The 12,091-nt window shown below is 45.5% G+C and overlaps 1 protein-coding gene across 4 annotated transcripts in view; it reads right to left on the reverse strand.

Moving 5' to 3' along the window:
• Positions 1 to 12,091, reverse strand: part of CUNH11orf49 (chromosome unknown C11orf49 homolog) — a 222,694-nt gene that overhangs the window by 18,743 nt on the left and 191,860 nt on the right. For all 4 annotated transcript variants that reach the window (XM_017529275.1, XM_017529273.1, XM_017529278.2 and 1 more), the window contains one exon: positions 10,290 to 10,374. In XM_017529275.1, coding sequence (XP_017384764.1) covers positions 10,290 to 10,374 — 85 coding nt within the window. The remainder of the gene's footprint in view (positions 1 to 10,289; positions 10,375 to 12,091) is intronic.

Consider the following 12,091-nt stretch of genomic DNA (forward strand, 5'->3'; position numbering starts at 1 on the left):
GGGTTTCACCATGTTGGTCAGGCTGGTCTCAAACTCCTGACCTCAAGTGATTCACCTGCCTCGGCCTCCCAAAGTGCTGGGATTATAGGCCTGAGTCACTGCACCCCACCCCACCACTTTTTGAACCACCCTTTCCCAACTGTTCTGCATCATGACCATTTTATATGTCAAGGTTTTGTAAGTATGTGCATGTGTTCTGTCCTGCCCAGCGTGATCCACTTGTCTAATCCCTACTCTAGTACCATACAGTCTTAATTATGGTGGCCTCTAATCTTGACGGTTTTGATATCTCCTGGGATAAATTAATCTCTTACTCATCCTTCAGGTCCTAGATTCGACATCTCTTTCTTGTGTTTTTCTTTTCTTTGAGACAGAATGTTGCCCTTGTTGCCCAGGCTGGCAATGGCATGATCTTGGCTCACTGCAACCTCTGCCTTCCAGGTTCAAGCAATTCTCCTGCTTAGCCTCCCTAGTAGCTGGGATTACAGGCGCCTGCCACCACACTCAGCTAATTTTTTTTTGTATTTTTAGTACAGACGGGGTTTTGTCTTGTTGGCCAGGCTGGTCTTGAACTCCTGACCTCGTGATCCACCCACCTCTGCCTCCCAAAGTGCTGAGGTGAGCCACCGTGCCCGGCCTCAACATCTCTTTCTTATGGAAGAACCTTCCATGATGCCCCAGATTAGGTTGGTCCTCCTGTTTCTAGGTTTTTAGGGCACTTAGTTTCATCTGTTTAATGTCTGCTGTTCTATCAGTTTGTAAGTTCCTCCAGGGCTGGGGCAACATCTACTCTGGTTCAGTGCCATAGTCCCTCCACCAAGCACAATGGTTGGCACATAACAGGCATTCGATATATATGTCGTGAACGAAAGAATGGGAAAAGAAAAGATAGTCTGATGGGGAGACATTGTGGGTGCAGTGGTATAGGCAGGTATCTGTAGAAGGATTTGTAGAGGAGAGGCAGAAAGCTGTATCCTCAGGGCATAGCGTGAGGTCTGGCAGGTACCAGACACTACACAGTAAACACCTGAAAACTGAATATAGGAATGAAACATCACTCCCCATTCAGTAAGTTATAATTTTTAAAAATAGGTAATTTTTTGAGGGCCACATCACAGGTATTTTATGTGGATTATCTCATTAAATCCTTAAAATGACTCTATCAGATATGTACTATAAAATGAGGAAATTCAGGCTTAGACCAATTACATTACTTGATCAAGGTCACAAGCCAGTGAGTAAAGGAAATGGAATCTGAATCCAGGGCTGTCTGGCCCCAGTGCCTGAGTCCTTTGCCACTGGGCTACAATGGGGCTTTGTGACACAGGGATCACCTGAAAAGCAACTCTCTAGAATGGGGGTGAGTAGTTACGTCTAAAACCAGATTCCTTAGGAGCTTATATGTTTTGAAGCACCATATGTATTCATAACATAATCATGATAACAGAGCTTTTTCTATTAAACATATAATACTCATTAGGGGTGCTGGCCTTCAGTAAGGGAGAAGTTAAATAGTGTTTCCAATGAGAAAAGAGAAGGGAATGTAACTCCTTTAAATCTGGCCAGTTCTAAGATGTCAGAATAAGAATGGCAGGCAATACTTTATTTTATTTTTTTGGTCTGAGATGGAGTCTCATTCTGTCACCCAGGCTGGGGTCTAATGATACAATCTTGGCTCACTGCAACCTCCGCCTCCCGTGTTCAAATGATTCTCCCACCTCAGCCTTCTGAGTAGCTGGGATTACAGGCATACACCACCATGCCCTGCTTTTCTTGGATTTTTAGTAGAGACGGGGTTTCACCAAGTTGACCAGGCTGGTCTTGATCTCCTGGCCTCAAGTCATCTGCCCACCCCCGCCTAAGCCTCCGAAAGTGCTGGGATTACAGGTGTGAGCCCCCACACCTGGCCAGAATAAGAATGGCAGGCAATATGGCCAAGCGTGGTGGCTGAGGCCTGTAATCTCAGCACTTTGGGAGGCTGAGGTCGGATCATGAGGTCAAGAGATCAAGACCATACTGGCCAACATGGTGAAACCCCATCTCTACTAAAGATACAAAAATTAGCTGGGTGTGGTGGTGCATGACTGCAGTCCCAGCTACTTGGAAGGCTGAGAGGGGGAGAATCGCTTGAACCCAGGAGGCAGAGGTTGCAGTGAGCCGAGACTACACCACTGTATTCCGGCCTGGCGACAGAGCGAGACTCCATCTCAAAAAAAAAAAAAAAAGGCTGGGTGCGGTGGCTCACACCTGTAATCCCAGCATTTTGGGAGGCTGAGGCGGGTGGATCACGAGGTCAAGAGATGGAGACCATCCTGGTCAACATGGTGAAACCCCGTCTCTACTAAAACTACAAAAAATTAGCTGGGCATGGTGGCGCGTGCCTGTAATCCCAGCTACTCAGGAGGCTGAGGCAGGAGAATTGCCTGAACCCAGGAGGCGGAGGTTGCGGTGAGCCGAGATTGCACCATTGCACTCCAGCCTGGGTAACAGGAGCGAAACTCCGTCTCAAAAAAAAAAAAAAAAAAAAAAAAAAAAAAAAAGAAAAAAACCCAAAAAAAAAAAAAAAAAAAAAAAAAAGAATGGCAGGCAGTATTTTAAATCAGTAGTTCTCATCGTATGTTTCCCAGACTATCGGCATCACTGGGGAACTTTTTAGAAATACAAATTTTTGAGCCTGCCCTAAGTCTAGTGAACTCTGGGGCTGTGGTCCGGCCATGTGTGGGTTAACAAGCTCTGCAGGTGACTCTGATGCATGCTCAAGTCTGAGAACCAGTGCTTTAAATCTTCACCCTTGGAGCAGAGCTTCCCAACCCTGTGTCACTAGGGCCTCAAATGACTTACAGGTGTGATGGTCCCCTTGGCGCAGCTGAAAGGAGGCCAGAGCCTGCGGGCCAATCACAAGCAGTCTTGTCTTTACTGGACATTTTTGTTATATGTTATTTTCTGATTGCCGTTAAGTGCAAAAAGGCCAGGAAGCATTGCCTTTGGAAAGGAAGAAACTTCTCATTGATTTTTTAAATATCTGGCACTATGAATACCAACATTATTGTAACAACAAGAGATTATTCCTGGGCAGGCGTGGTGGCTCATGCCTGCAATCCCAGTATTTTGGGAGGCTGAGTCGGGCAGATCACTTGAGGTCAGGAGTTTGAGACCAGCCTGGCCAACATGGTGAAACCCCATCTCTACTACAAATACAAAAAATTAGCTGGGCTTGGTGGTGCATGCCTGTAATCCCAGCTACTGGGGAGGCTGAGGCATGAGAATTGCTTGAACCTAGGTGGCAGAGGTTACAGTGAGCTGAGATCACGTCACTGAACTCCAGCCTGGGCAACAGAGCAAGACTTTTTCTAAAAAAAAAAAAAAAAAAAAAAAAAAAAAAAAAAAATATTTTAAAAAAAAAAAAAAAAAAAAAAAAAAAATTATGATTTAATGTCTACAATATGCCAAGCAATTTACATGGCTTTGTTGGTGTTACTAAAATCTTATACCCTATGAGTTAGTCATTATTATCATCCTCATTTTACAGATATAAACACAGGGCTCAGACAAATTAAGAGATCTCCTCAGGGTCATCTAGTTAATGGGCACAGGTGGAATGTACACTCAAGCTTTCTGATGCTATGGGGCCTGTGTTCTCCTAGGTCAAGTTTAATATTACTTCTAACAATTATGACAAGTTAACTCTGTGCCAGCCACTGTTTTAAGCATATCATACACTTTTTTTTTTTTTTTTTTTTNGACAGAGTTTCGCTCGTTACCCAGGCTGGAGTGCAATGGTGCGATCTCGGCTTACCGCAACCTCCGCCTCCTGGGTTCAGGCAATTCTCCTGCCTCAGCTTCCTGAGTAGCTGGGATTACAGGCACACGCCACCACTCCCAGCTGATTTTTTGTATTTTTAGTAGAGACGGGGTTTCACCATGTTGACCAGGATGGTCTCGATCTCTTGACCTCGTGATCCACCCGCCTCGGCTATCATACACTTTTCTTTCAATCATTACAACTATTACTATTCCCATTTTACAAATGAGGAAACTGAGGCTCAAAGAAATTAAATACCTTTCTCAAGGGCACAGCTAGTATGCTATGGAACCCAGGATTTGAGCTCAAGAAGTCTGGCTCCAATTACATGCTCTTAACCATCAGGAAAGCTTCCAGTCCATGGAGGATGGAAAGCGAGCGATGCTGTGGTGATCACGTAAGGATAAAGCTACTCCAACTGCTGCAGGGACATGCGAGGTGGAGGGATCTCTGGGTTGGCTGCTGTCATGGAGTCTGTTTGCTTTTTCTTTTCCTGTGTTTCCAGCTCACACCTGCTGCCCCAGGGCCTGGCCATGATGCCTGCAGCACATAAGGCAGGCGTATGTGGAGATGCCATGCCCTGAACAGGCTCCGGTGTACAGCTGCCTGTGGATTACATTCTTTTACGCATACATCATCCCAGACTGGAGCCTCCTTCTGCAGCCTGTCCCCAGACCTCAGGGTCCTAAATAAAGTAAGCCTGGCAGTGAGATGGGAGAGGGAAGTTCCTCTTCTAGCAATAGTAACTGCTTTGAAGTCTCAACCACCCCCATTTGCGATTCTGGCCAGATGCATAGGTGTGTGTATGGAAGCTGAGATCCTGACCTTCAGGACAAAATGAGAGTAGCTTACAAAATCAGGGGACACTTTCTGGGATACATACAAGTTTTCTATGTACACACCAGCTGGAGTAGAGAGGGGAAAGCATGGCATTGAGGAGATGAGGTTGACAGAAGCTTGATGCTCATCCACGAGGAAAAAACAAACATCTCCTAATTCTGAATTCATCTAACTGTAGCCAGTGGGTTACCCTGGGCCCATCTGTTGTTACTGCCATTCCCATAATTCCCTCACACTGCTATTGACATGGATTGGCTTCGATGCTTCCTTCTCCTCAAACAGAAAGGTCTGAGGTTTCTGTCAAACAGCAGGCCTCTAGGTGAGGACTGGGTAAGTTTCCAGCCACAAATAGAGGAATACCATTCCAGAAGCATCTTGGTATCCATAACTGTACAATTATACATTGCTATTGAGAATTTTTGGTTCTTACAGGTTTCTAGCACCTATACTCAAATCTTGTGGTGCCTCCATGTATCAGATTGGAGGGGTCTGAGGAGAGCTGGGGCAAATGCAAAGCCGTGGCTGTGGGGAGCTAGGATGCGCATCTAAGGCTCACTTTCATAAGCTCCTTCACATCACAGGATGGGAAAAGAGGTCAGTGGCTATTCTGGAGTGATCGATCAAAACCAAAGTCGTATGCACAGACTGGTGGCAGCCAGCGACCAGTACCTAAGCAATCCCCTTCTAAATCAAGTTCTTTGAGAGGCAGGAACGATATCTTATTCGTGACTGTATCCCCGGAATACCTCCTGGCACAAAATCAGCACTCAAGAAGCATTTGGTGAATGAAGTACTGACACACACAGCAACATGGATAGACCCTGAAAACACTGTGCTATTAGGTTGGAGCAAAAGTAATTGCGGTTTTGAAAATAACGGCAAAAACCACAATTACTTTTGCATGAACCTAATAAATGAAACTAGTCACAAAAGATCACTTTTTTTTTTTTTTTTTTTTTTTTGAGATGGAGTCTTGCTCCGTTGCCCAGGCTGGAGAGCAGTGGCGTGATCTCGACTCACTACAACTTTCACCTCCTGGGTTCAAGAGACTCTCCTGCCTCAGCCTCCTAAGCAGCTGGGATTACAGATGTGCACCACCATCCTGGCTAATTTTTGTATTTTTGGTAGAGATGGCGTTCCACCATGTTGGCCAGGTTGGTTTTGAAATCCTGACCTCAAATGATCTGCCTGCTTCAGCCTCCCAAAGTGCTAGGATTACAGGCATGAGCCACCGCACCCGGCCAAGAACACATATACAATTCTACTTATTTGATTTCTTCTTCTTCTTTTTCTTCAAAGACAAAGTCTCACTCTGTCACTCAGGCTAGGGTACAGTGGCACAATCTCAGCTTACTACAACCTCTGCATCCCCAGGCTCAAGCAAGCCTCCTACCTCAGCCTCCCAAGTAGCTGGGACCACAGACACATGCCACCATGCCTGGCTGGTTTTGTATTTTTGGTAGAGATGGGGTTTTACCATGTTGCCTTGGCTGATCTGGAACTCCTGCGCTCAAGCAATCCTCCCCACTTGGCCTTGCCAAGTGCTGGGATTACAGGCGTAAGCCACTGTGCCTGGCATCAATTCTACTTATTTGAAATGGCCAGTGGATAAATCTAGAGAGAGAGAAAGTAGATGAGAGGTTGCCTAGGGTTGGGGAAGATGGGGGAGGGGGGACTGAAGAGTAATGGCTAAGGGGTGTAGGATTTCTTTTTAGGGTAATGAAAATGTTCTAAAATGGACTGTGGCAATGGATGCACAACTCTAGAAATATACTAAAAGCCATTGAATTTTACACTTTAAATGAGTGAAGTATATAGTATATAAATTGTATCCCAAAAAGCTGTTAAAAAGAAATATTTGATGAATAAACAAATGAACAAATGAATATAGGATACAGTTGCTGACTGTTGTTCTTAGAGTTTCTTAGAATCATGGACTGCCGGGCGCGGTGGTTCAAGCCTGTAATCCCAGCACTTTGGGAGGTCAAGGTGTGTGGATCACAAGGTCAAGAGATTGAGACCATCCTGGTCAACATGGTGAAACCCCATCTCTACTAAAAATGCAAAAATTAGCTGGGTGTGGTGGTGTGTGCCTGTAGTCCCAGCTCCTTGGGAGGCTGAGGCAGTAGAATTGCTTGAACCCAGGAGGCAGAAGGTGCGGTGAGCTGAGATCGCGCCATTGCACTCTAGCCTAGGTAACAAGAGCGAAACTCCGTCTCAAAAAAAAAAAAAAAAAAAAAATCAGGAAAAAGAAAAAAAAAAAACCAAAAAAAAAAAAAAAAAAAAAAAAAAAAAAAAAAAATAGAATCATGGACTATTAGAATCATGTAAAATGCCAGACAGGGAATATTCACGCGCACATTCATTCATGTATTGATTCATTCCGCAGGCATTTATGGAGTGTCTGGCATGTATCTAGGTACTATGCTAAGTGACAGTGATTAAGCAGCAAACAAGATAACTATGGATTCTGCTTGCCCTCTTGGGACATACACTCTCACACTTATGGTTCCTTTTCTTTATTTAGAAATTCTCTAATTGTTGTCATACCTGACCTTCATTCTTAAGTTCAGTCTTTAAGGATGCTGAGTTTCCCTCCCCAGATTTTGGGGCTGAATCTTCCTTAAAATGATCTGAGCCGAGCTGGGCGCTGTGGCTCACGCTTGTAATCCCAGTGCACTTTGGGAGGCTGAGGTGGGCAGATCATTTGAGGTCAGGAGTTTGAGACTAGCCTGGGCAAAATGGTGAAACCCTACCCATCTCTACTAAAAATACAAAAAAAAAAAAAAAATTAACTGGGCATTGTGTGCGCACCTGTAACCCCAGCTACTCAGGAGGCTGAGGCAGGAGAGTCACTTGAACCTGGGCGGGGGGTGGGGGGTGGGCAGAGGTTGCAGTCAGCCGAGATCACACCACTGCACTCCAGCCTGGGTGACACAGTGAGACACTGTCTCAAAAATAAATAAATAAAAAAAAATGATTTGAGCCCAAAGGGGAACCTATCATGGAAATTTTAAGCTAACTCCACTTGGCTGCTTTTAAATTACAAGAGATAATCTCCCATACATTTTAAATTTTTCAGTGAAGAAAAAATCCCAGTCTCATTTGGATAGCAGATAAATCAAAATGATAAAACCCGAACTGCAGCTTTTACCAGTGGCAGCTGCTATAGGGAAAGAAAAGTATCCACCGAATAATGAGGGGAAAAACCTACAAAATTTGGAGTGTGTGATCACTAAACAGATTTTGCACATGACCAGCAAAATTAGGTCATGAGCTGTGAGCTGCAGAACACCCTGTCCCACCGTGGGGCTGGTGACTGTCGCTGGGAGGAATAAAGTTCCCATCTTCAAAGTCAGCGGAGGAGTTGGTTGGCACGTTTCAAAAGGAGTGAGGTGATTCTTGGCGCAGCGCAGCCAGTGCAGCTTTGTTTTCAATGGGTCAAACCACAAAGCAGAAATGACAGCATGACTCAGGGAGGTGGGAGACTCTGAATCTCCTCGTGTTCCCGATCCCTGTCTCTGGATTCAGGCTGACCGAGGTTCCAGTCCCGCCTCTGCTACTTATCAGCTATCAGTATATTCGCGTGACGTTGTTACCCTCTCTGAGCCTCAGTTTCCACTTCAGTGAAGTGAGAAGTAATAGCCTTCCTTAAACTGGGCTTCATTACTTTCATGCCTTTTTTTTTTTTTTTTTTTTTTGTTTGATATTGAGTCTCACTCTGTCCCCCATGCTGGAGTGCAGTGGCACAATCTCAGCTCACTGCAACATCTACCTCCCAGGTTCAAGTGATTCTCCTGCCTCAGCCTCCCAAATAGCTGGTACTACAGGTGCCCACCACCACACTGGGTTAACTTTTGTATTTTTAGCAGAGATGGGGTTTCGCCATGTTGGCCAGGCTGGTCTCCAACTCCTGACCTCAGGTGATCCACCCACCTCAGCCTCCCAAAGTGTTGGGATTACAGGCGTGAGCCACTGCCCGGCCACTTTCACACCTCTCTTGTCTCCAACCACAACCCTCTTCATCACAAGTCACTGCCAACCTTTGCCCCTTCTTTCCTCAGAATATACCCTAGGGGGTGTGTGTGTGTGTGTGTGTGTGTGTGTGTGTGTGTTTGTTGTTTGCCTAATTCTCTCACCACCCTCCAACTCTGTCTTCAGAGCCTAAGGCTTCCCACAGAAACCACAAAGGATCATTTTAAAGGGAAGTAACAGTTTTTACAAGGATTACGTGAGACAGTTAAGGTAAACACATTTAAATAGAACAATGAAGGTAAATGCATTCAATACGATTTAGGGAAGGTAGGCATTCTTCAATAAACATGATTTTTGCTACATGTCCACTTGCAACCCTAGCTCAGGTTTTTTTTTTTTCCTTTTTCTTTTTTTTTTTTTTGAGATGGAGTCTCGCGCTGTCATCCAGGCTGGAGTGCAGTGGTGCGATCTTGGCTTACTGCAACCTCTGCTTCCCAGCTTCAAACGATTCTCTTCCCTCAGCCTCCTGAGTAGCTGGGACTACAGGTGTGTGCCACCATGCCTGGCTAATTTTTTGTATTTTTAGTAGAGATGGAGTTTCACCATGCATGCCAGACTGGTCTTGAATACCTGACCTCAGGTGATCTGCTTGCCTTGGCCTCCCAAAGTGCTGGGATTACAGGTGTAAGCCACCATGCCTGGCCTAGCTCAGGTTTTGAGTTAAGTAAGTAAAAGTTAACTGAGGCATAGTCCAGCTACCTCATGTGGTTAAAAATTGTGAATGACACTAAAACCCAACACAGAAATTAGGGGCTTCTAACTATTTCTGCCAAGTCCTGGCCCTGGACTCATCTTGAAAAGCTTCTGCTGACATAAATAATATACTTTGCCCTTCCCTCAACTGGGGCTTTATCACCTTCGTGCCCTTCCAGTCTCCAACCTCAACCCTGTTCATCACAAGTCACTGCCAACCCTTGCCCCCTGATATGGTTAGGCTTTGTGTCCCCACCTAAATCTCATCCCGAATTGTAATCCCCAGGTGTTGAGAGGGCAACCTGGTGGGAGGTGATTGGATCACATGGGCGGTTTCCCCCACGCTGTGCTTGTGATACTGAGTGAGTTCTCGAGATCTGACGCTTTTATAAGCACCTGGCATTGCCCCTGCCTGCTCTTCTCTCTCCTGCCACCATGTGAAGAAGCCCTTGCTTCCCCTTTGCCTTCCACCATGATTGTATGTTTCCTGAGACCATGCAGAACTGTGAGTCAATTAAACCTCTTTTCTTTATAAATGACCCAGTCTTGGGTAGTATTTTTACAGTACCGTGAAAACACACAAATACAGCCCCTCTTTTCTCAGAATATCCTCTAGGCTGTGTGTGTGTGTGTGTGTGTGTGTGTGTGTGTAGGGGTCGTGCTTTTCTGCCTCTTCATCTCACCACCCTCCAACTCTATCTTCAGACCCTGAGGCTTCCCACAGCAACCACAAAGACTCATTTCGCTTCCTTTTGGAAATGCAGAATGTATTTTGTTTTGGGGCAAATCCCAAATAGACCCCTCTACCATGCCAGTTTCTTCCCTAAGTGCTCCTTTTTCATGTGTATACACTTTAGGTTTCTCTAAGAAGCAGCAGCCACACAGAGCTGAGTTGGTTTCAAGGGTCCAGGAGACGTACCTGGCTGCTTTCTGGGTGAGCTCCAGCGGGAAATCGGGGCACAGTAATTGCAGCAAACAGTGATATTCTTTCATAGTCAGCAAATCTGAAGTGGAAATGGGAGGAACACATTAGGTCTCTGCATTTCAAGTCACTGTTCTCTTTTTGTTCATTTCATGAGATTCAGACCTGGTCTTGGCAGAGCTGCTCTTTTAAAGGCGAGTCAGTGTTAAGGGTATGCTAGTCTCTAACCTCCAGGTGTGAGATTTTCAGATCAATATTCCTACAAAGCGTTTCCTGGGTGGGAGGCACCCAGTTACAACATTTTGACCAACGGAGCTTCCCTGGTATGAAAACTGGTCGGGTGAAGACAGCAAACGAGAGAGGCACCTTTATCAACCTTCTTTAGTTTGGTTTTCTTTGTATATAAAAATCTGGAAGAACAAGTCATTTCAAAGCCGTTGAAATCTGCTGAAATTCTCTGGCATGGTGACATTTACCACCACATTCCCAAAGACCATCCACAGATATCTGGAAGCAGTACCAAGGCAAACACTCTTGCCGTATGTGGAGGAGGAGCATAGCATAGAAACCCACAGACCTCATCACTCTGTCATCCAGCACTGCAGCAGGCGGGCTTCTCTTCGATGCCTGCAACAAATCTAGTCATCCTATTATAGGAAGCCAAGACAAAGGTCCAAGATATACAGTCAAGGCAACCAAATGATTCCTGATACACAGAAGCAGTGCTTTGGGAGAAGTGGGCCAGGATGAGACTCTGTGGCCCAGCAGAGAACCCAGAGAGGCGAATCTCAGAGAGATTTATAGGATCCTGAGGGAGAAGAAATACATTGATGCTTAAAAGTAATTTTGTTGCTGCACATACTGAGGGCAAAAGATTTCAGATCAGCCAAGGAGTAAGAACGTGCAAGTATTACCACATACCAAGGCATTTCAAATAAGAACCCAGTAACACTAAAGTGAGAGCAATCCACCCCGAAGCCTGTCTAATTGGGAGGAGGATGAGTGAGAGGAGGGAAACCAGAGGGCATGGCTACATTTGGGGAATGGAGATGATGATCATAGGCACTTGGCTTCACTGGACCTAAGTTAACCCAAAGCCACAGGAATCCAGACCTCCTGCCCCTGCTAGTTCGGTTGATGCTTTTCCAAGACAAAAACCCCAAATCTCCAGGGAAAGGCCTGGGTTCCTAGTACTTTTTCATTAAAGCTCAATTCAAGGTGGGGACAGAGAGTTTGACTAACCACACTGCCGAAGTCAGGAACACCAAAGGAACAGACTCGGCGTCAATATAGGTCAAAGGATCAAGATGGCTTTTGTGGCACTTTCCTCTTCCCACTCGCCTGACCTCAGGCACAGCCTGGCAGGAGGTCTTGTTCTTCAAGGGAGGGAGTCATCGCCATTCGTGGTCTCAGACTTGGGGTGAGGATAAAGGCGAAGGGAAGGGAGAAACGCCACTGAATCTAATGTGTTCCCACTTTATTCTCACTCCAGAACTCCCCATGCAGAGACAGGGGTGATTTCTGGCAGGGAGCAAATAAAGGAAGTTCTATCTTTGAATCATCAGTGCTTTTCTAGGCTAAACTTTGGTGGATAGATCTGATAGCATTCTTAGGGAGAGTCAAAGTGTTTCATAGGAACTTACATTTATCCCCCAAATTACCTACAAAATATCCTTGGGAAGATAACAGAATGAAGGAAAATGAAAAAACGAGAGAGTTAATTAAGAAAGACAATGCTGGGCCGGGCGCGGTGACTCAAGCCTGTAATCCCAGCACTTTGGGAGGCCGAGGCAGGTGGA

This window comes from Cebus imitator, unplaced genomic scaffold (assembly GCF_001604975.1).
Source record: "Cebus imitator isolate Cc_AM_T3 unplaced genomic scaffold, Cebus_imitator-1.0 Scaffold58, whole genome shotgun sequence".
Taxonomy (NCBI): Eukaryota; Metazoa; Chordata; class Mammalia; order Primates; family Cebidae; genus Cebus; species Cebus imitator.